This window comes from Rhinolophus sinicus, chromosome 9, assembly GCF_057876585.1.
Source record: "Rhinolophus sinicus isolate RSI-liver-muscle chromosome 9, RSI-T2T, whole genome shotgun sequence".
Lineage (NCBI taxonomy): Eukaryota > Metazoa > Chordata > Mammalia > Chiroptera > Rhinolophidae > Rhinolophus > Rhinolophus sinicus.
The window spans coordinates 25228761-25252140 of record NC_142509.1 but is presented as its reverse complement, the minus strand read 5'-3'; the positions used below and the strand labels follow the sequence as shown (position 1 = coordinate 25252140).

General features: G+C 50.5%; 1 protein-coding gene across 1 annotated transcript in view; it reads left to right on the top strand.

Moving 5' to 3' along the window:
* The first annotated feature begins 354 nt into the window (after positions 1-354).
* The window catches only part of MYO18B (myosin XVIIIB), a 242549-nt gene continuing 219523 nt past the window's right edge, over positions 355-23380 (top strand). Inside the window, exons 1-6 of the mRNA XM_088800962.1 lie at positions 355-555; positions 13216-13380; positions 15121-15279; positions 20018-21238; positions 21766-21832; positions 22761-22873. Of these exons, the coding sequence (XP_088657088.1) occupies positions 13342-13380; positions 15121-15279; positions 20018-21238; positions 21766-21832; positions 22761-22873 (1599 nt within the window). The 5' untranslated portion in view covers positions 355-555; positions 13216-13341. The remainder of the gene's footprint in view (positions 556-13215; positions 13381-15120; positions 15280-20017; positions 21239-21765; positions 21833-22760; positions 22874-23380) is intronic.

The following is a 23380-nucleotide window of genomic DNA, read 5'->3' as shown; positions in this document are numbered from 1 at the left end:
TTTGTATGCACAGATTGTTTACTAAGAGGCCGCAGCATGAGTTCATGTTATTTCTTTCCGGAGTCTGGCTAGAATGGAGACCTGGGCTCTCCTCAGCCAGTTCCAATGGCCTCCGGTTATCTTTCTGCATGGGGCAGAGCCGGGAGTGTGGGTGTGTGTCCTGTCCGGGACAGGGATGACGGGTGAGAATGTGCTTGCGTCGGGAGATGTCCCCTCCCCTGTTCTGTGCCACCAAATATGTCCATGCTCTCTGATGCCTGGTCAACGGCCACCCCGGGTTGTCGTCTCTCGGCCAGACCTGGAGCTCACTGGCTAATTTTAGAAATGACTTGTCAACTCAGCTGCTGCTATCACATTGGAACATGGGGAGGGTGGGGGGAGGACAGGGAGGAGCATCAGGGAAGGGGATGTGTGTGTGCGAGAGCGTCAGGGGGCTGCCTCTGACATTTGTCCTTCGCCCCTGCTTTGCCGGCTTGGTGGGGTCTCTACGCTGCCACCCAGGGAGACCTCTTGGGCAGGAGTGGTTCCTGTGACTGGTGGCCTCGTGTGGAGAAGGTACTGTTAAGCTGGGTTTTATCGATGGGCACGTTGCGAGCTGATTGGCAAGGTTTAGTTTTCCAGAATGTGTTTTGGGGGGCTGCGGTGGCAGGCCTCTGGTCTTTTGGTCTATTGCAGGCCTTGCCAGTGTGGACACAACCTCCGGGGCATTTTCCCTTCGCGGCTTGCCCACGTCACTCTCGTAGAAAACAAAAGTATTTTGTGGAAGGATTTTAGAAGAAAACACTGGGGCATGGATTCTTTTAAGGATTACGCTTGTCAGGACCCAGCTGTTTGCTAATCATTTTTAAAAAGATGTTTAGCGTCACGAGATCCACTGCGGAATCTTAGCCGGCAGACGTCAGGGTTCATATTTTCATCAACTCCCAGTGGTTTCTGCTTCACGGGTTGTCGGTTGGTGGTCAGGGAGCCAAACTCTTCCCCTTTTACTGTTCCAACCCTGTTGAGAATAAGCCTTAATGGTAACGATTATTTGTTTTTATTCCAAAGGAAGCCGTGTGTGTGGGGGGGAGGGGAATGGTGGTTCATGGACAAAGGTTTGAATTTCATGCGCTGCTATCTTGATTCCCTGTCCTAGAGGAGGTGTTTGGTCTGGCACATGCGTTAACCAGGCATGTATTTGAATGGAGAAGTTCCACAGGGCTTCTCGGCTGGGGTGGTGGGGACAGGGTGGGGGCTATGCTTTAACGTGGAGCTCCCTCCCTGGAGTGACAAAGACCTGGCCAGCTGCAGGCCTCGGGGCCATTGCCTCAGTGTGAGGTGACCTGCGGAGGGGGGGGTTAAGTTCAGTGGGTGCCAAGCTGCCCAGTCTGGCCGGACCCGGCAGGGGCCTGAGCTTCTGTCCTCCCGGGGGCCCAGAAACCTGGGCGGCTACTTTCACTTTGTGCCTGTTCAGGTCAGGGCACCAGCTCCTGGAGGCTGAGGGTCCTATTGGGCTTCTAGTGGCTGGCAGGATGGCAGTTCCCTTGGGGATCGTCTTTGCTGTTGACCTGAGGCGTGATCTGTACCTGGGTAAAAATCCAGGGTGGGCTGGGGGAGGGCTTGTATGGTTTAGGCTGTGGATGAATTCTAGAAAATAACAACCGAGAGAGGGGTGGGGGTGGGAGGACGAGGAGGAGGAAGAGGAGGAGTTTCCTGGTCTCCTGGCTTTTGAGGGTCCGTATATCACCAAGGAATAGATATTTGGTGCCACCTGCACACAGGCATCGTCACCTTGAGTAACCTAATTTGGGCTCTGCTGTGACCTCTCTGTGACCTTGGACAAGTCTCTTCCCCAGTCTGAGCTTTAGTCTTCCACCCCGACACCTGAGGGGGTGGGGTCAGACTATCCCAGAGATGTCTCCCCAGATTCAGCACCAGGCCAGTGTTTCTCCAAGTGCGAATCCTTGCTTACCTGTATCAGACTCACCTGGGGACCTTCTAAAATGCAGAGGCCCAGGCTCATCTCAGAACTACCAAGTGGTCTTGGGGGAACGGAGCCCAGAAATCCGCACACTTAAAACCTCACCGGCAGTTCTGGTACCCACCAAGGCTGGACAATCGTCTTGCCTCCTGGCAAGCCAATCCAACCACAGAGGGCTGCTGCTCAGCACCCACCTGGTCAAAAAAATACTCATCGGATCATTCCACAGACATTCACGCTGCTTTCCTAGGGTGTGATTATGGCAAAATTTCATAAGGGGAAAGATCGCCCTTCTGGTGGCATTTTGAGATGAGAACAGAAGGCCTGAAAGCTCAGGAGAACCTTCTCTCACTGCCAAAGAATGGGAACTCTGGCTGGGTCTACAAGGACACAGCGAGACAGCCTTTCAGTGGGTCCTGGGTTACCTAGGAGACACAAACAACTGTCTCAATGGTCCAGTGTGAGCAGGTGGTTAGTGGCTGTCGTATATGGCATATCCTTAATTTAAAAAAATTAACTTTATTTTTAGAGCAATTTTAGGGTCACAGCAAAATGGAGGGGAAGGTACAGAGTTTTCCCATCTACCCCCTACCCCACACATGCCTAACTTCCCCCACTATCAGCAGCCCCTACTAGAGTGGGACATTTGTTACAATGATGAACCTACACGGACACATCATTGTCACCCAAAGTCCATGGTTTAGATCAGGGTTCACAATGGGTATTGTCTATTCCATGGGTTTGGGCAAATGGGACATGTATCCACCATTACAGTTTCATACAGAACAGTTTCACTGCCTTAAAAATCCTCTGTGCTCCACCTAGAATTCACCCTTGGCAACCACTGATCTTTTTTTATTGTCTTCATAGTTTTGTCTTTTCCAGAATGTCATATACGGTAGTTGGAATCACATAGTATATGTAGCCTTTACATATTGGCTCCTTTCGCTTAGTAACATGCATTTAAGATTCCTCCATGTCTTTTTATGGTACTCTTAATGTTTTAACTACATGAAATTCAATTATTTGGAAAATGGAGAAAGTGGGTTTGACGCAAGGTGAAGAGCTCCGGGGTGCTGTGTCAAATGCAACTCCATCTGTTTACAGATGGGGCAGCCAAGGCACAGAGAGGGGAAGCAACTTGCTCAAGGACACACAGCTTTGTAGTGACGCATTGGGGTTAGAACAGCCCCTGCCTTCAAGGCAGATATTCAGAGAGCAGTGTGGAGCTCTCCATTTTAGGAATAATAACCCAATTTTCCTGATTACCCCCCACCCCCAAAACCTCCTCCATCATCATTCTCCAAGCCTCAAAGGAAAGGGTTAAATAGCTTCATGAACCCTCTCAGGGCATGACTCACCCAGCTCCATAATTTTCCTTTTCTGCTCTACTTCTCACTGAGCCTCTTCTTGATTTTAATGACTTTTTAAGAACTATGGTTTCTGGACACGCAGGAAAGACCCTCGAGAATCAGCTATGTGGGTTTACCAAATATGTGGCCAGTACTCACATTCGGGGAGGCAGGAATTTCAAGGTCCAGGGTCCCAAGGGAATTTCTCTCTGCCCGTAAAAAACTGAGGGCGTTTTCAGCTGTCTTTGGTATTAGCTGCGGTTTCCATTTCATGGAAGGCAGCTGAGTTAGCGGTTGAGTTGAGAGACAGAAGACGGTTGCCCAATGGGATTAGATGTCTGGTTCATGCTGTATATTGCTGTGAGCTTGGGAAGGAGTTATTAGCCCCATTTTACAGATCACGAAGTGAGATTTAGAGGCTTAAATGACCCGAGGTCATGGAGAATGAAAGCGGGAGTAGGTGACTTTCTGTTAAAGACTTATATACTCGTATTTAGTCTAATAAGCAAAATAAACTAAGATAATACATTATGCAACACTGCTTCATGGTGACAGATACAAGACCCATTGACACTCATTACCTTTAGTCAACAGACAATCAAGGGGTGGGAGTGATACTGTTCCAGTTTTATGGAGGAGGAAACTAAGAATCAGAGAGGTGCAGTGACGTGCTCAAAGGCACAGAGCTACTAAATGAGTGGTGGGTCCAGGAATTTCTTCTCTGTTCTGTCAACAGTGGGTTGGCTCATTTCTCAGTTCTATTATTGTTCTTTTCTATTTATTTTTTGAAGCACCCTTTCCCATGCTTTGCCCTATGCATCTCTCCCATCTATCTGTTTGTGAGTTCTGTTCTTTCATAATAAACCAATGATCCTGTAAGTAACATGTTTCTCTGAGTTCTGTGAGCTTTTCTACCAAATTAATCAAATCCAAGAAGGGGGTCATGGGAACCTCTGATTTATATAGCTCGTCGGTTAGAAGCTCAGTGGTCCCCTTATCTGTAGTTTCACTTTCCAAGATTTCAGTTACCCGAGGTCAATTGCAGTCTGAAAATAGTAAATGAAAAATCCCACAAATAAACAATTCATAAGTGTTTTTTTTTTCAATTTTATTGGGGAATATTGGGACACTGTGTTTCTCCAGGGCCCATCGGCTCCAAGTCGTTGTCCTTCAATCTAGTGGAGGGTGCAGCTCACTGGCCCACGTGGGAATTGAACCGGCAACCCTGTTGTTTAGAGCTTGCGCTCTAACCAACTGAGCCACCCGGCTGCCCAAACAATTCATAAGTTTTAAAATGTGAAATTGCGAGCCATGCTGAGTCGTGATGAAATCTCGCGTGATGATATCTCCCTCAATGAAATCTCCAGCCTCCTGCTCCGTCCTGCCCTGGAAGTGAATCATCCCTTTTCCCTCAGTCACGTAGCATTCTCAGTTATCAGACCTATTGCCTCCGCAGCATTGCTGTGCTTGTGTTCAAGTCACTCTTATTTTACTTGGTAATGTCCCCAAAGCGCAAGAGTAATGATGCTGACAGCTCGGATATGCCACAGAGAAGCTGCAAAATGTTTCCTGTAAGTGAAAAGGTATGTGTGGATGGGATAAAACAGTGGATATAGGATTCAGTAGGTACTATCCATGTTTTCAGGTATCCATAAGGGCTCGTGGAACGTATCCCCTGCAGATAGGGGCGGGGGAACTACTGTACAGGTAACAACCTGCGTTTGCAATGGGCTTCCTGAGTGGGAGGGTGTCATTGGAGCCTTCAATTTGTAGCTGGTCGATCGCACAGAGAGCACAGGTGACAGCCAGGATTTGTGATTGGTGTCTGACGTGGAGGGTGATCTTGTGGGACTGAGTCCTTCACTTGTGGTATCTGATGCCATCTCCATGTAGATAACGTAAGAATTGGGTTGAATTCTTGGACACTCTGCTGGTGTATGTTGCTTGGTGTTGTACGGGAAGCCTGCCCCTCCCCCCTCCGCCCCGCCCAATGTTGGAATTGGGTCTAGGAACCTATAAGACTGGGACTTGACCTGAGTCAATAGGGCACAGGGCTGCTGGGAAAGAACAGCATAATAAAGTCCTGGGTGTATGGGGTCATCTAGTGTTCACATCACCACGTGACGTGCACAGGAAAGACTGGCGCCCCCTATTGACAGGTGGGGGATTTGCAGCCCCACGAGATTCAGCATCAGGTAGAGTGGGTCCCAAGCTTAGGTATAAGACCTCCAGGACAGATGTCAGCCCACTGAAGGGGCAAGGGGCCCTCTGTGTTCACCCTGGTCTGCCCCATGCAGAGTTAAGTGTCCACTTGTGCTGCAGAGAGCGGTCTAGAAAACTCCCTGGGGACAGTGGCCGGCGTTCCGAAGGATCTGGGAGCTATGAGAAATTTCTCATCTGAGAAATGGTTGAAAGCTCCAGATGAGACAATTGGGGTGAACCACATAGGTATCACCTGGGAAGCTTTACCTGTCTCTCCGGAGAGCAGGAATGGGGCAGCATGTGACCATATTGGTGAAGTAGCTCTCTGGGTGGGAGGAAAAAGTGGCAGACCCCAGGCACTGGGCGGCAAGAATCCTGGATCTGCTGTTGTCAGGAGCTGTGGGCCCTCAGCTCAGTCACTTCCCTTTCCTGCTCTACAGATGCCAGAACAGGAGAGAATGGATTTTATAGCCTCTGAGGGCTTTGTAGTTCTGGTACCAAAGAAGAAAGGTAATTAGAACAGACCCCAAACGTCTTACTTAGTAATGAGCCCTCCATCACTGAACATGAGGGGATTCACTGACTGTCCATCCAGGAAATTCCTCATGAGCTGGGTTGGGCCTCTGCCCATGTGTAAATGCCCGATGCTGTGGCTTTCTGATTGTGGATGGGCCATCTCAGCCTGTTGCCATCCTCTACTCTCCCTCTTTTTTCCATTCTTCTCTGTCTCGGTGTCTCACCAGCTTTCCCTCCCTGACTCTGTCTTCTCTATCTTTCTTTCCTTCCGTTAACCTCCCTGCCCCTGTTTCTCACTCATTCCCCTCCCCTTTCTCATCTTCTAGGATAATGTGGGTGGTTGTGAGTGTGGCTTGAATCCTCAGCTAGTTGCTGGCTGGGGGCTTCCTTTGCCCTGAGGTGAGGGGTGTCTACATGCTGAGCAAAATCCCTTTTCATCACCGTGTGGCTCTTTGGCCACCAAAATCAAAGTCAAGATGAGCTCGGTTGGACCGTGTATAAATTATGAGAGTCATTTTTGTTCATTTAGCCTACAGAAAGCAAATAGCAACCGTGCATAATTTTCTCCTTCTACACACAGGGCAGACATTAATAATCAATCAGAGCACTCTTCCACTGAGCCCAGATAAAAGCTCAGAGTCCTTGCCATATAACACTCCAGGTGGCAACTACTCATCTATCAGAGTTGATAATGTGATGTGAAACCTACTTGCCTCCTGGCTGTACTGGCCAGGATCTTGCTAGAAAACAGCACACTCAGCTGGCATTTTGGAGAGGCTTTGTAATGAAGGTGTGTGTGGGGTTGTGGGGTTAAGGGAACCAACTAAGCATGGTGAACCATGCAGACTAATAGTGGCGAGAATTGATTACTAACCTTGGGCCTGATGCAAGCAGGAAGAAAGGTAATGCAGGAGCCTGGTGGATGATTGGGGTCAATGAAGAGGGTCTGGGACCCCTTCCAAGGGGCTCGTGGCTGTAAATGGAGAAACATAGCCTTTTCCAGACTAGGGTCCTACATGAAGGGAGCAGGGTGGGAAGGGGGTAGTTACCCTACCTTGAGTCCCTCCTTCATATGGGTCCTTCCAGAGCCTACCAATGGCCCAGCTCAAAGGAATGCTGGAGACCAAGGGAGCCCTGGAGGCCACAACTCTAGTGGTCAGCCCCAAGAGCACAGAGTGGGCTCAAAAAGAAGGGAGGGGGTGCTGTTACGAAGCACAGAAGGCTGGACCAAGGCACCCCGCCACCCAGGCTGCACACACTGGGGGCCTGACATTTGGGAAAATGATCCAAGCTTGGCTACCAGGAAGGAAGGGATGGGGAAGGAGATCCTGAAGGAGGTCCTCAGAGAGAGCAAGCCACATGGATGCTGGAGCCATGGCCCCATCCCTCCAACATTCTCCCAGGCAGCCCTTCTTCTCTGGGGGGGCACCAGCTGCTGTGTCATCCTGGCTCCAGCACCGGCTCACTCCCCTGGGGACATTTGAGGAGAGTTGAGAAAAGTGGGGGCAGGATTTAATGTGACCATCGAGGTAGGGGTCAGCAAATGACCTCCCACAGCCAAATCCAGCTCTCTGCCTGGTTTCAAGCATAAAGTTGTATTGAAACAGCTATGCCCATTCACTTCCCTGTCGTCCATGGCTGCTTTTGAAATGCAAAGCCTGAGTTGAGTCTTGCAACAGAAACCCTACTCCCTCAATCCTGAAAAGGTTTACTATCTGGTCCTTTTCAAAAAAAAAAACACTCTGCTGGCCCCTCTGTCAAAGAATGCTGCAGCACGCTAACTTGCAAAGGTGGGAGTTATTATTTCCTCTGGGATTGAAGAAGCAGGGGAGGGAGCTGCTGCCAGACCAGGAGAGGGTCGCAGGTGGACGGAGGCTTCCTGAAGGTGCCTTTGGTGCAGGGAGACAGCCCACCCATGGCCACCATGCAGGGGACGAGCTGAGAGCACTGATGCCCTCTGATCTCAGCCAGTAGATGGTGCCCACCAGCTGAACCCACCTAGGAGCTGGCAGGTGGGAGAGGTGGAGGAGGCGTCTGAAGGGGTAAACAGAAGATACCCAGCTCAGAGACGGAAGATGGTATCTTCCACTCTCTCAGCATCTTCCTTTCCCTACTGTCTTCTAATCCCTGTGTGCCTGGTTTCAGACGTTATGGGCAGAGAGACCAGGTGTCAGGCAGCCAGCTGTTAACGGTGAGATTCCTAGCTCTGCTCTGGTTATCACGGTGGCCAACCCTCTTCTGCCCACCTCCCGGGACCCTGTGAGCTAGCTGAAGAATAAATACACTTGGGAGCCAAACTGTGGGCAAGACAGAATTCTAAGCGAAAATTGAAATGAGGAAGGACCCAATAGTGACATAAGCTGTGTGGCCAGCAGAGCAAAGGGACAGGTGATGGAAGTGTGTTCTCCCATTTGACAGCTGAGAAAACGGGGGCTCGGAGAACGTCCTAGGGTCCCACAGGGTAATCGCGGGGGCAGGACATGAACTTGGGCCATGATAATGCACTATCCCCTGTATGTGGATGCAGACAGCACAGGGGGATGTCAGAAATCCCTGCCACCGACTTGCTGCCAACCACCTGTTCTGCCTCTTCTCAGCTGCACTCCAAATCATTCATTCATTCACTCATTCATTTATTCAACGAATACTTAGTATGAGCTACGTAGGTTTTCTAGGCTCTGGGGCTAGATAAATGAACAGAACAGATGGAAATTGTGCCCCTCATCAGAGCTATTCTGCACAGGGAGTCAGAAACCAAACAGAAAATATAAGCATGAAGGACAGTGACTAAGTGCTATGGGGAAAAAGAGCAGGACAAGGTGATGGGGAATCCTGGGTCAGGGGGGATGGGGTGAGTGGGGGCTAGGCTGCAATTTAAACAGGACAGTGAGGGTAGGATCAGTGAGACAATGACTCCGAGCAAAGACGCAGAGGAGGTGAAGGTGTGAGCCATACACAAGGAACATCGTGTGAAGCAGAGGGAACAGTATGTGCAAAGGCCTTGATGTGGGAACCTGTGTGAAAAGGTGCGTCCAGGAGGTCAGTTTCACTGAAGTGGAGGAGCAAGAGGGAGAGATGCTAGGGCAGGTGGTCGTGAGGGCCCTGGAGGCTGCTGTAGACTTGGGAGTGTGTTCTGTGAGGTAGGTGAAGTCCCTGGGGGACTGGCCTCTGTGTCAGTACTGGATATTGGGGGGTGACGGGGAAAGCCTTGAGCGCCCCTTGGGGGGGGCCCTCAGATCCAACATGTGTGCATGGAAACCTGTTTCAAGCCATCCCTGGCCTTGGGGTTGCCTTTCCTTACACCAGCCTCCCTCCTCGCTAAGGGGAGACTTGAGACTTTATACCATCGAGCATCTGGGGCCTCTTATGGGCTTAAAACAGCAGCTGATGAAGCAGGTGTGAGTTTCAGGCTTGAAAGGGAATGTGGCGATAAGAACAGTTGCTTAAATTAAGGCTTGACAAAGCTCCCCGGTAGGATTGGCTCCTGGCCCTGGGTCAGTGGGGCTGGCCTGGAGCCTTCCAGGGGCGGGACGCGGGGAGTGAAGGACCCGCACTGAACTCCGTCTCGTTGCCCTCCGTGTCCTCTGGGCATGGCCAGCAGTCCCAGCTGAGGACAGCCCAGACTGACAGCCAGGATTCCCCCTGGAGTCTTGAAGCCGAGGGCGATTCCTGGGAGGCAGCCACTGATGACGCCAGGCCTGGGCCGGGCCGGGAGGGGGGCGTGGCCAGGGCAGCCGCTACACGTCATGCCTATTTATAACCTGGACTCCGCTCCCTGGGGATGTGTAGCAGAGTGGATCTGCTGTGTGTCACTTGTGTCTTCCAAGGATATCAGTGAGGAGGGGGTCTTTGGCCCCCACCCCTAACCCCAGCCCCTCCCCCCAGAGATCTCGCCTCCTGCCCATTCTGCAGACCATCTGCCTGCTTCTCCAGTGTGGCTGTTTGCACTTGGACATGTTTCCAGGGTTTCCCCATGGGCACGTGACCTCATCAGAGCTGAAGTGTCCCTTCTTGGATCTTTGGAGCTTGAGAGTCCCTCCTTGCCAGGCCCTTCTCAGCCAGAGATGTCCTTGCTACATGTTTAGTGGTCAGTTTGCAGACTAAGAGCCCTAATCTGCAGTATTTGCCAATTTCTGTGGTGTAAATACTCCCATGGCTGATTGTAAGCTACGGATGTGACATCAGTGAACACAGAGTTGGAAAGCGATGTTCACGATGGGCTCTGGTGAGATGAGCACTGGCTTCAGCACAGCGCCCCCCCCCCCCCCCCCCCGCGTCCCCAGCTTCTGGGACGCGTGCTGTCTGTGCCTGAGGCGAGATCACCTTGAACGCTGCCCAAGCTGTCTTCTCGTGGCTAAGTCACTGGAAGCGGCTACTCACAGGCCAACAAGTCTTTGAAAACTCGTGGACGATGGTGGCTCTGACAGCTGGGGATGGGGTGGCATCTTCCAGGAGGGGATTGGGAGGGGTCAGTGAGAAACACTGCTCAGAAGGCAGGCCCAGCCTGGAGCTGGAAGAGGGAAGAAAGAGACTCGTTCCAAGTTCTTGGTGTATTTCCTTCCACTCTTCACTCTCTATGTGGAGTGTTTTATTGGCCCATTTTGGATTGTTTCCATGTGTGCAATATTGCACTGTCTTTTCCACTTTACCAGCCAACATGGGCCCCTTCCCGTGTTACTGCAACTGCTTCCTATGAGCCTCTTACACTGCAGGTGAGACGGGAAATGGTGCAGCTACTTTGGAATACAATTTGGCTGTTTCTCAACAAGTCAAACATAAAGTCACCGTATGACCTAGCAATGCCACTCTTAGGAGTCTGCCTAAGAGACACGGAAACATAGGGGCACACAAAGATTTCCATGACTGCTCATAGCAGTATTATTCATAATGGCTCCAACGTGTAAATGACCCAAATATCCATCAACTGGTGAATGGATAAGCGGAGGTGGGATCCATCCATGCAATGGAACGCTGTTTAGCAACAGAAAGGAGTGAGGTACCAATATACACCGCAATGTGGATGAACCTTAAAAACATGTGAAGTGAAAGAAGCCAGATGCTCTCTCTGATTCCATTTATATTAAATGTCCAGAAAAGGCTAATAGATTAGTGGTTGTCTGGGGCTGGGGATGGGAACAGTGAGTGACTGCAAATGGACATAGAGGGTCTTTGGGGCCTGATGGATATTGTACTGATGGTTGCAAAACTCTGTACCTTTATTTTTAAAACTGTGTAAATTTATCAGAAATCATCAAATTGTGTACTTACAATGGGCAAATCTATATGGCTGGCATAGAAATTATACCTCAATACATCTGTTTTCAAATGTTTCCTAAACCCCTTTTTCAATGGAGTTGTACTATTCATCCAAGTTAGATGTGCTGTAATTTATTTGACATTCCCTGGTTATTGGACACTTAGGTTTTTTCTTTCTTTGGAGCTATAAGCACCACAGTGATGACATTTCCTGGTTTAGGATTAGTTCCTCAAAGTTGTTTTCCAGAAGAGGGCTTTTTAGGCCAAAAACCGCTTTCTAATTTGGGCCCTTTCCTAATCGGCATGGTCATACTGTGGAGCCAACCACTCCCTCGCAAAAGAAAAAAACACACCAGTCTGTGGTATTAGAGGTCAGCATAGTGGTTCACCTTGAGAGAATGGTAACAAGAAGGGGGCATGAGAGAGGGTCGAGGGGACTGGTAATGTTCTATTTATTTTTTCAATTGAGATATGATCTACATACAGTAAAATCTTCAATCTTAATTGTACAGCTAGATGAATATTTACATACAAGGTGTGACAATTAAGTTCGCGAACTTGTTGCAACCCTGTTGCTAACCTTTTTTGACATCAGAGGGATTATTCATTATGAATCTGTACCAACTGGACAAACAGTTAAGCAAGTTTACTATTTGGAAGTGCTGAAAAGGCTGTGTGGAAAAGTTAGACGACCTGAACTTTTCACCAACAATTCATGGCTCTTGCATCACAACAATGCACCAGCTCACACGGCACTGTCTGTGAGGGAGTTTTTAGCCAGTAAACAAATAACTGTATTGGAGCACCCCCCCTACTCACCTGATCTGACCCCCAATGAATTCTTTCTTTACCTGAAGATAAAGGAAATGTTGAAAGGAAGACATTTTAATGACATTCAGGACATCAAGGATAATACAATGACAGCTCTGATGGCCATTCCAGAAAGAGTTCCAAAATTGCTTTGAAGGGTGGGCTAGGTGCTGGCGTCAGTGCATAGCTTCCCAAGGGGAGTACTTGAAAGGTGACCGTAGTGATATTCAGCAATGAGGTATGTAGCACATTTTCTAGGATGAGTTTGCGAACTTAATTGTCCGATCTTGTACTTGTGTAGCCATCACCCAGACCAAGATACAGGACATTTTCATTGCCCCAGACGGTTCCCTCGTGCCCCCTCCCAACCAAAAACTAATGGGTCCTCTGACCTCTATCACCATAGCTTAGATGTGCCTGTTCTTGAACTTCATATAAATAAGACAATATTTTAAATTTAATTTCATTTCATTAAAATGATTAGTATTTAAAATTTATTTAAGTAAATTTTGTTTTTAACCATTTTAATTACTATTTTACATTTAATTTATTTAAAAATAAAATAATGTTTTTTAATTAAAAAAAGTTGAGGGCAGCCAGTTATCTCAGTTGGTTAGAGCGCGGTGCTCTTAACATCAAGGTCACATTCCGGTTTGATCCCCACATGGGCCACTGTGAGCTTCACCCTCCACAACTAGACTGAAACAACTATTTGACTTGGAGCTGATGGGTCTTGGAAAAACACACTTAAAATAAATAAAAGTTAAAAAAAAATTTTAATTATATTTTTAATTTGATCAGAGTGCTGGTTCTGTAGTTATGTATGTTCTTTATGTGACAGCTGCCGATTTGTACCCTTATGATTGTGTACTTTTCTGGTTGTGTATTTTATTTCAATAAAAAGTCGAAACGTGGGGTCCAGAGGAAAAGGATTTCAGGATACTGTCCACCCCCTGGCCAGCAGCCTCCATGCTGACCGTACTCCTTCCTGGTATAAATGACAGGGGGCTGTGTCCAGCTGCGTGGTCTTGGTGTGTGGCATTGGTGGGGGTGGGAGTGAGGCAGTCTGTGAGCTAACTGTCTCTCTCTTCTCTCTCCCGCTGTGTCTCCGTGGGTCAGTCTTGTGTCTGTCCGTCTCACGTGCTGTGTGTGTCCGTAGCCTCATTCTGTGCTGTCTGGCAGAGAACTCCATCTCATCTCATCTCATCTCATCTCATCTCATCTCGGCCCCGGCACTGTCTCAGCATGGCCATCTCATCACGCCTCGCCCTGTGGGAACAGAAGGAAAGTAACGCTCAGGGCTCAGACCGCAGCTACAGGGGCCAACTCGACCCAGGAAGACGAGTCGCAGCATGGGTGGCCCAGGCTGCCCCCTCCCAGCCCAGCCAGGGTGTCTGACATCCAGCACTTCCCTGGATCATGTCCGGTTTCACCTCCATCTTCCCCCAGCCAGCTGGGTTAGCTATGGCCTCTCTAACCCAGCTGGTCATTGGTGACCACGTCCTTGACCCCTCCTGTGACTGCTTGGTGTCTCCTGTTCTTTAGTCGGCAGTGGGGGAATGAGGGTAGACCCGCTCTCCCCTCTGCATCCTCCCGGCAGCTCTGACGAGCACAGGGGTTGGTGTGGGAGGAGTGTGGGTGGCAGGGCAGAGCGGTTGGCTTCCAGGCTTCTGCCCGGGGGATGGGTGTCGGTGGTCCCTGCTTTCTGTCACTATGCAGAACTGGAAGGGAGCCCTTCTCCCCAGCTATTCCTCTTTTCTTTTTTGTATTTCTCACATGATACTGGGGAAGGACTGCCTCTTTCTCTGATGGCCATTATCTCTTCCACCATCGTCCCACCCTCAGGCTTGGGACTTGATGAATTGGAGGCTGAAGGGGGGAGGGGTGAAAAGCTTCTTTCTGGCTGCTGCCTCTGCCCCTCCCTGACTGACCTGGGGGTAGCCCTGAGAATAATGCTGACAGAAGCAGAGGTGGACACCCAGCTGACGGTGCCTTAAGACACTCTCCCTTATGATGTGGGTTTGATTCTGCATGGAGAAGAGAGATGGGCTGTAATCGTGACCGTAGCCTCACGTGTCCCCTGCTTCTCTCTTCTGGGGCAGAGGTCTTATCCGTGGCCTCTGCTCTGTCCCCTGTCCTTTCTTATCTTCTTTGGAGTCCCTGTTTGTTAGCTTGGCTGCAGAGACCAAGTTTTGAGGAGGACCTTGATAAGGAGCTTATTTTAAACCAGTATGTAGCTCTTCCATAGAAAGCACTGGAGATTTTGTTATTCCTCGTGAGCTGTCACCGTAATACTGATTAAAGACACAACCCGGAGGGCCATAGCCAGTCCCTTACCTCAGCCCCTCAGGTCGCTGTGGCCAAAGAAGAGGACCTGGCTGCACCCAAGTCCAGGCAGCTCAGGCCAGGGCCATGTTTCTGGGGTAAAATGCTGATGTCTAGCCTGCCAGCTTTAGGACACTCCTGGCAGCCTAGGTCCTGGTTGAAAGACCATCAAGAAGCCACAGCCCTGGGTCAGTGGAATGGGCTGTAGCCATTGGGTTGGATCCTTACATAAACCATGGCTGCAAGCCCTTCCCTACCTGGCCATGTTCCTGTCACCCAGTGATTCCTTGATTATTATATTAGCTATAAACTAGAGGGTTCCCTGTGATCCAACCCCTCTGGGAACTGGAAAAGCTCCTTTTGGAGCAGGTCCTCCCAGAGATGGGTCTGTCCCACACCAAGAAAGGGGACCAGTGGACTTGATGGGTCTAATTTATATTGTGAGGAAACTTGTTCCAGGCAGAAGTCACACTGGCTGGAGTAACCTCGGCTACTCATTTATTCCATTTTCATGTGCTGTCCCCTGGCCTCCCAGAGCCCCGCCAAGCCTCACCTGCTTTGCCGTGGCTTCTCAAACATGGTCTTGGTCATATGTCCTCCTCGGCCCCCTCCCAGGCTCCATTGCAAACTTTTTAAAGGGCAACTTGCCCCCGCTGGTTCACTCACTGAGCTTTCTCCTTCTTTGCTTCTGCAAAACAGATTCGAGAAGAGGACAAGAGCCCCCCACCGTCCTCCCCTCCTCCCCTTTTCTCTGTCATCCCAGGAGGCTTCATTAGGCAATTGGTCCGGGAGACTGAGAAAGAGTCCAAGGAAGCGAGACGGAGGAAACAGGCAGTGCTTGCTTCTCCAGAACAAGAGGTAAGTGGCCCTGCAGATGGGGGCCGGGTATACGTCAATACCTACTGTCCTATCCAGTGAACCTTCTCTGAGTCACTTGCTATCCTGCCTTTGCTCACTTTGCTGTGCTCACTTTGAGGAATTTCCGTTCTTTAGCTTGATCTGTTGAACTCCTATGCATCCTTCAAAACCCAGCTTAAATAGTACATCTCTGGAAAGCTCTCCCATTGTCTTCCTCTGATTCCCACTGCACCCTCTGTGCCTGTCTTAATTGTTTTCGGCATAGTAATTATTTGATCATATATGACTTATTTGACTAGGAATTCTTTAAGAGCACCAACTATCTGTCTCATTCAACTCTGAATCTTGAGCAGCTCTTATAGTACTTGGCTTATAGTAAGTGCTCAACAAATGTTTGTTGAATGCATGCATGAATGAAATTAGTTGATGTATAATTGTGGGCATCATTTTACCCCTATTTTTGCAGAAAGGGAAACCTAGATGTTAGCTAAGGATATATGGTTAGCTCAATTTAATTTAAACAGAAAGATACTCTGTTGGTACTAATTGGTTTTAGCTGTACTGGTTGTTAAAATACTGAAACCCTTCCATACCAGATGGTAAACAACCATGGCCCAAGTCCCCCAAGTCCCCTCCAGCTGTTGTGCTTACCTAGTCTCCTTTCTTAGTCCCTTGGAATGGCCACAATCCAATAATTAAAGTGTTAATGCTTGGCACAGATAGGGACCTCAGTACTCTGCTCCAGCTGGCTTCCCTTCTGATTGGTTGGTGTCCACTGAAAACTCTTAAATTTCTGAAAAGCACAGCTAGATCGAAGCAATCGTTGGACAAGGTGCACTTCCTATGTGTTAGGGACTAGCAAATTATTCCTGATGGTGCCCTGTGCTATCTCTCCCCTTTTTCCCAGCTCCTTAGCCAGGGAATCTAGACAGGGTGATGGGGCTGGACGCCAGGAAGGCAGGCTTAAGAGTGCAATGCACCATGAGGCATGTCCTGTTTTCAGCTTGAGCTGTTGAACTCCTATGCAGCCTTCAAAACCCAGTGAAATAGTACATCTCTGGAAATAGTACGTCTGCGTTAGGCAGAAAGGGCATCTCCTCCTGCTTTTCCAGCACCCCCTTGAAGTAGCGTGAATGCTGCAATGATTAAGCTGAGAAAGCTGGTGGCCTCAGGGCCTAGTGTTGGCTTGAGCCCAGGGGCCATCCTGGCTCTGCCTCCCACCCCCCTTCAGCTGTTGTTGCCCGGCCAGCCCCCCATGTGCCTGCACCTGTCCAGTTACAATGACTTGACTGCAACAGAGAAGTCCTCTGGCAGCTGAACAGCAGCAGCTGCTAAAACACCCCTGTCAAGTCTTTATGAGGGAGGACAGGCTGTGTCCCCACCCCCACCTGACCCAGGCATACATGGGGGCCAAAATCAACCCGCATAGGCTGTTGTTAGGTCAGGATGAAGGGTAATTATGTGCCATTTATCACCCGTCACTGTTCATTTTGCTGCTCATGGGCTTATTTGAAAACCTGTGCAACAATGCGGGAGGTAGATGGGGATTATACCCATTTATCAGAGGTGGAGACCGAGGCTCAGAGAGGTCAAGTGACTTGCTCAGGTCATGAGACCAGATAGAGGCAGAGCCAGGGTAAGAATTTGTGTTATCTGCTCTGGAGAGCTGCCTGAGAAGGGACAGTCTGGGGAGTGAGGTGGCTGGTGAGGTGGCCACAGAGGCCTGGGGAGGAAAGGGTTCTACAAGAATAAAGGCCATGCTGTGCACAAGTGAGGAAGCAAAGCTGAGCAGAGGCTGAGGACACACTGAGCAGAGGCTGAGGACACACTGGGCCTGGACGGAGACTCAGAGCCAAGATGCAGGATGGACAGGCCTCAGACCACAACAGGTGTCTGGACCAGGGGCCAACATGCTCCTGGACCTAGGGCAGGGCAGCCTCAGGACACGCTCCTGTGACAGCAGGCTGCGGCTGTTTCCTGCCACTTTAATTTCCTTGTCCCTAAACTCTGGAGTCTCTCTCCTCATCCCAGCACAGCCGATTCGACTCTCAAATAATCCTTGTAAAGAGCCATTGGAATCCATCCATCACCATTTTGCAGGCATGGAAAATGAAGCTCACAGAGGTGACATGGTTTTCCTAAGGCCACCTAGCCAGTGAGGGACAGGGAGAGGCTGGAGCAAAACTGGGGTAGAGACCCCTAAGAAATGTCAGGAGAACTGGGTTCCCACTCTGACCTCGCCATTCTGTGTGATCCAAGGCAAATCCCTTTCCCTGTCTGGCCTTGGTTTGCTCACCTGTAAAATGGATGTGCTGTGAGCCCCCTCTTGGCCCCAGTGATTCTGGAGGTGCTGCTTCTCCCGTATATTAAGAAGCTTGCAGGGGGCTAAGGGGCCTGGGGACTGGGAAAGAAAAATAACCAATCCTGTCCTCTCTTCCCTATCCCATGAGCTCTCTTCCTTTGGGGTAAGGTGGGGGGAGGGAGGCTGGAATCAGTTATCTTCCTTGGCCCATCCCCATGTTACTGTCTCTTCCATAGTGGTTTGGTTAAAAATAAGGTACTGACTCACTTTTTATACTGGTGTAGACAGTGGTGAGATTTGCCAAGTGCAGCCAATCCCCTTTCCAAGGCGAGGTCCTGCCTGGCCCCAGAAGGTCAGACTGAGCCACTAGGCCCTGGGCACTAGAGCAGGGCTTCTTAGTTCTGGATGCACATTGGAATCACCTGGGGGCTCACAACCCAGACCAACCTCATCAGACTGTCTGGGAGTGGAGCCAAAGCATCAGTATTTTTTACAGCTCCCAGGAAGTTCCAGTGAGCCCGAGAGAGCCAAGTAAGGCCGTGAATATGCAGCAGTTGCAGGCACTGGCTTTAGACTCAGAGAGGCCTGCATGGTTTTACATTCCGGCTTTGTCTCTTGGGCCACTTAATACCTTTGTGTTTGCTTTGCTTCCTTATCTGTAGAGTGGGGAGAAGTTCAGCAGCTACTTCACTGGGTTCTTACGAGGGTTAAGTAGGATATTGCATGATGGCGATGTAGGGGATCTGTAAGTGATAGCTATCAGCGTCATCGTCACCATCATCATCATCGTCATTACAAAGATGAAGATAGAGACTGTGCTCTTGAGGCATCTACCCCCTAAAACAGGAGAGAGCTACAAATCAAAGCTAGAATAGGATTAGGAATGTGGTCATTGCTGCAAATGGTGAGCTAGCCCAGGGCTCTGGGGCTTCTTGGATGTCTGAGACAATTTCTGGTTGGGGACTTCAGGCAAAGATTTGTGGAGGAGGTGGCATTTGAGCTGGGTATAGAAAGATGAGTAGAGCATCGGCGAGTGAAGAGGGGAAAGGGCATTCCGGGCAGCAAGCTCACCGTGAACAAAAGCATGGAGGCAGGGAAATCAGAATGGGGTGGGGGGCTCCTTGTTAAGGACTTTGAATGGCAGATGGTGGTGGTGATTTTCCCCGTAGGCTGCGGGCAGCTGCCCAAATCTTTTCATTGGGTTTGAAATGACTGGCAGCAAATGAAGGGACACCAGTTCAGAGGCAGTGGACATAGACCAGAGGCAGTAGATATAGACTTGAATCTGTGTAGGGGCAGAAGCATCACGATCCTGGGGCTGGTTCAGGTGCAAGAGGCGGGTGAGAACCCCATATTCCCAGGCCCAGTCGTGTGGGAGGCTGGTGTTACCATGGTCCAAGATGGAAGAACCCAGACAAGGGCAGGTCGTGAAGCCAGACATCAGGGTAGAGCTGCCCATGAGGTCTCTTTCTGCAGAGCAGAGGCAAAGCTGGTCCTGTGAACAATTTAGGTCCCAGCCAGCCTGGTTTGAGGGTGGAGGGCTGGGTAGCGCTGACATCTCAAGGCATTGAAAGGGTCTAGCAGAGGAACAGGCAGTGCAGACCCCACGGGTGTGATGTAGCCCAAATGTCTAGTTCAGGCTAGAGTGAAGGACTTCAGGGGCAGAAACCAGGACCCTCACCTGGGATGGGGGTGGTGTTTGGGACCAGGGCAGCAGAAGTAGCAGCAGCTCACTTTGTTCAGTCCTCTGCAATTTTCAAAGTACTTTTCCGCATCTCATTCATCCTGCAACAAATCGGGGTGGTCTGGTGGTAACTGCCTGCGCTAAGGAAGACCGAAGCTCAGAGAGGATGGACGATGTTTTTCATGGTCACCTAGCCGGGAAGTGTGTGAGCCAAGACGAGAACAGGTCCTCTGACGACAGGCCCAGTCCTTTCCCTTTCTGGCCCAGCAGGAAGCAAGGCCAAAAAACAGTAACAGCGTCAAAAACAATAACAATGGCAACAGTAACAACTGCTGTTACCAAGGACTCACTATGTGCTGGGCTCATTTTCTGTATATGATTGTGAATCCTTACACCCGCCCTGCAAAGTAGGTTATTATGGTCCTCATTTTATGGATAAGGAAACAGGCTCAGAGAGGGGAAGTAATTTACCTAAGGTCACACAGCTAGTGAGGAGTTGAATTTGGAGTTGAGTCTGTTGAGCTCCAAAGTCCACTCTCCTTTCACTTGGCCTTGAAGGACTGGGTCCAGGCCCAGGGTGTGGGGGTTTGGCTCATTGCCTGGCACAGTTCTCATTGTATCTTGTAGGTGCTTGAACGTCTTTGGATGGATGACTATCTGAGTGAACAAATGAATGAATGAGCGAGTGAATGAGTGAAGGACAAAGCTGTCAGATCAGCAAGCCGCTAAGATGGTTGTGATCTCTCCCTTAGACCCCAGAAATTTCCACTAATCAACCCAACAGTGACACCCAATCTGGAAGCCAGAAAATTTCCCAGGGCAACCAGGCGAGCTCTCCCCAGAACTCAAACATTCCGGTCAAGGAGAGCGAGGGGGGCAACCCCACGAGCCCTGTGGTGATGACCACCATCAATGGTGAGAAGCCCCAGGAATCGAGCCCCAGTGGGGCTCCAGCCAAAAAACCTCTGCCCTTCAAAAGGGGTGTGAGGAGGGGCGACGTATTGCTGATGGTGGCCAAGCTGGACTCAGACTCAGCCAAGTTGGAGCCAAGGACCCAAGCCCATGATGCCCCCACATGCAAGACCTCAGCCCCAGCCACAGACCCTGGAGGGGAAACCAAGGGGGAAACCCCACTGACTCCTTGTGGCCCCCAGGCCAGCCCTGAGGATGCAGCCCCAAAGGCTGAGAAGACCCAGACTGGGGGTGTTGGGGACCCGGGAACTGAGCTACTGACTAAAGGCAAGAAAGATCAAGGCACAGCAGAGAAAGGGGGTGGGGTCCCTCAGACCAAAAGGCCGAAAGAGGGTGAACCCCATGGCAAAGAGGGGCCAGGTGAAAAGGGGCGACCAGGGACAGTGGAGAAGGGGGGAGGGGACCCCACAACCAAGGTGCCAAAGGGGAATCTCTCCAAAGGTGCAGGGGGTGAAGCGAAGTTGGCTGGGGCCCCCATCCAGGTGAAAAAGTGGGGAGGTTCCGTAGGCAGAAGAAGCAAGTGGGACTGCCCCCCGAGGAAGAAGGACAAAGAAAGTACACTCCTCAATAAGGCGGAGAAGACAGACGAACCTCAGCTCAAGGCAGAGAAGATGGACAAAGAGCTTGGGAAGGTGGGGAAGGTGGGGGAGGCTCCCAGAGTGATGGAGAAAGCAGGCGGACCTCAGAGGGAGTCCGGGGAGGCAGGCGAGGCTAGAAATAAGACAGAGAAGGGCTGTGAGGCCCCCGAGGAGGTGGATGCACGCAGGGAGACCGCAGGGGTTGCCGGGCAGGAGGGCCAGCCAGACAGCAGAGGGCAGGAAGCAGAGACGCCCAGTGCAAGAGTGGATGATGGAGCCGCCAAGGCCTCGGGGACAGAGCTGGAAGGACCCAGACCCCCTGCTCCAGAGAACCACGCAGAACAGTGCCAGGCACAGGAGAACCAAGAGGGTCCAGCCCTGCAGGAGGGGGGCAAAGGACAGCAGAGCAGACACTCGGACCAGGTAAGGAGGCTGTGGCCCCAGGGGTAGGTGGGACCCTGCAGAGGAGGCCAGACAAGAAAGACCTGCCCCTGGGGGTCTTCAGGTGGGGACAGGAGATGGACAGGGAATTGGAGAGGGGTGGCCAGCCCACAAGAAGTGACAAACGCTTCTTCCTTAACAAGCACGGGTCTTGAGGGCCCCGCTGCACCAGTCCTGGGATGAGAGTCCCCACAGCATGAGGGACGTCCCCTTGTGGCTGCACTTACTCACAGTGTCACATGACGATTCTCAAACTTGGGGTTGCATAAATAGCAGATTTCTGAAAATGCAGCGTCCTGGGGCCTCAGCTTGGAGCTTCCATTCAAAAGACCAGAGGAAGGGCCAAGGTATCTACATATAAATAATTACCCTCCTGCCCCTGAGGAGATTCTGAGTTTGGTGATCCCCCACCAAGGCTGTGAGAAACTCCCATCAGGGATTTGTCCTTCACATGGGGGTTGGGGGCGGGCATGTCATCCCGGTCTAATTTATATGATCTTTTCTCCCAGGCTCCTGAGGACAGATGGTATGAGGCAGAGAAAGTCTGGCTGGTTCAGAAGGACGGATTTACTCTTGGTAATTAGGGGTATTAGCACATCTTGGGGTGTCTAAGTCTGTTCCTCTTGTGTTCCCTGCTGCTGCTGGTCAAATTTGCCAGGTCCTGATCACAGTTTGGGGAGAAAGGTGAGGGGTAAGGAGCCACTGAGACTAGGATAGGAATATGTGGCTTTTGGGGGTGGGAATAGTTGAGTGTCATTTCACTCTTGGCAGCTGGTCTGCTGGGGACTGTTTACAAAGACACTTGAGCCTTGGTGCTTCGTTATTTCACTAATTCATGAATGCAACGAGCGGGTTTTGGTTCTTACAGTGTTCCTCATGGAACTCGGCGTCTAGTGCAGGTGGGCAAATGGATTTCATCTCACGAGCCCACTTTTGTTGATTAGTTGTGGCCACACTCAGTACAGTGAGAAGCGGTTCTGAGTCCCAGTCGGAGCACAGCTGGGAAGAGTGATTGGCTAGTGATGTCTGTCGTGGGCACTGGAATAGGAAACGGCAGCCTGTGTGCCATTATCTGCCATCCCAGGTCTCGGTGGTTTGTACACCCAACCATCTGGGTTCCTACTCTGCCTGGCACTGTGCCAGCTGATAAAAGCCCAAGGCAACATGGGCCTAGCCTCTGACCTGTCAAGATTTAGGGTCACAATTCAGAACCCTCGGTGTGCATAAGCCCCAAAGGGAGAGGAGGCTGTCCCTTTCTGATCTTTCCCAGGCCCCTCTCCAGCTCCCTGGCTGAGCAGCTCAGAGCCTGTCTCTCCTCTCCTCTCCTCTGCTCTCCTCTCCTCTCCTCTCCTCTCCTCTCCTCTCCTCTCCTCTCCTCTCCTCTCCTCTCCTCTCCTCTTCTCTCCTCTCCTCTCCTTCCCCCCTCCCCTCCCCTCCCCTCCCCTCCCCTCCCTTCCCTCCTCTCTCTCTCTCTCTCTCTCTCTCTCTCTCTGCTGTCCACCAGCAACGGTGCTGAAGCCAGATGAGGGAACAGCCGACCTGCCAGCAGGAAGGGTGCGACTTTGCATTGATGCTGACAAAACCATCACAGAGGTGGATGAAGAGCATATTCACCGGGTGAGCCCCCGTCCCCCTGCCCAACTGTTCCACATCTTCCTGCCCCACCCCTGCAAGAGATACCCTTGTATCGAACTGCAGCTACTACTTGGTCTTGATGCCCTGGACGGAGTTACAGGGACGGTCATTGAACTCATTGCGCTGCTGGAGGTGTGTTATTAGAAATGATTACTCTGTCCCACAGTGTCCCCTTTATGGAGACACATTAAGAGACAGGTTTGTTAGGTTTTAGAAGTCGGAGTTCTTCTGCTTGACCCAAGATAGTAATTGTTTTTCTTTTTATGGACATGGCAAATCATGCCACAAAGCATGTTTCCTTTTTCACCCTGGCTGCCAGGGAACTCAGAGCCAAATGCGCTCCCTGCCACTAACCATAGCTAGGGTACCATGGCCTATATTTTGGGTATCAATCATTCTTTTGGTGTTGCCTTTTCAGTTGTTTTGCATAATTTTTTCAGTGCATCATAAATCTGTTTGAGGACCTGTTTATAGTATAATGATAGAAAA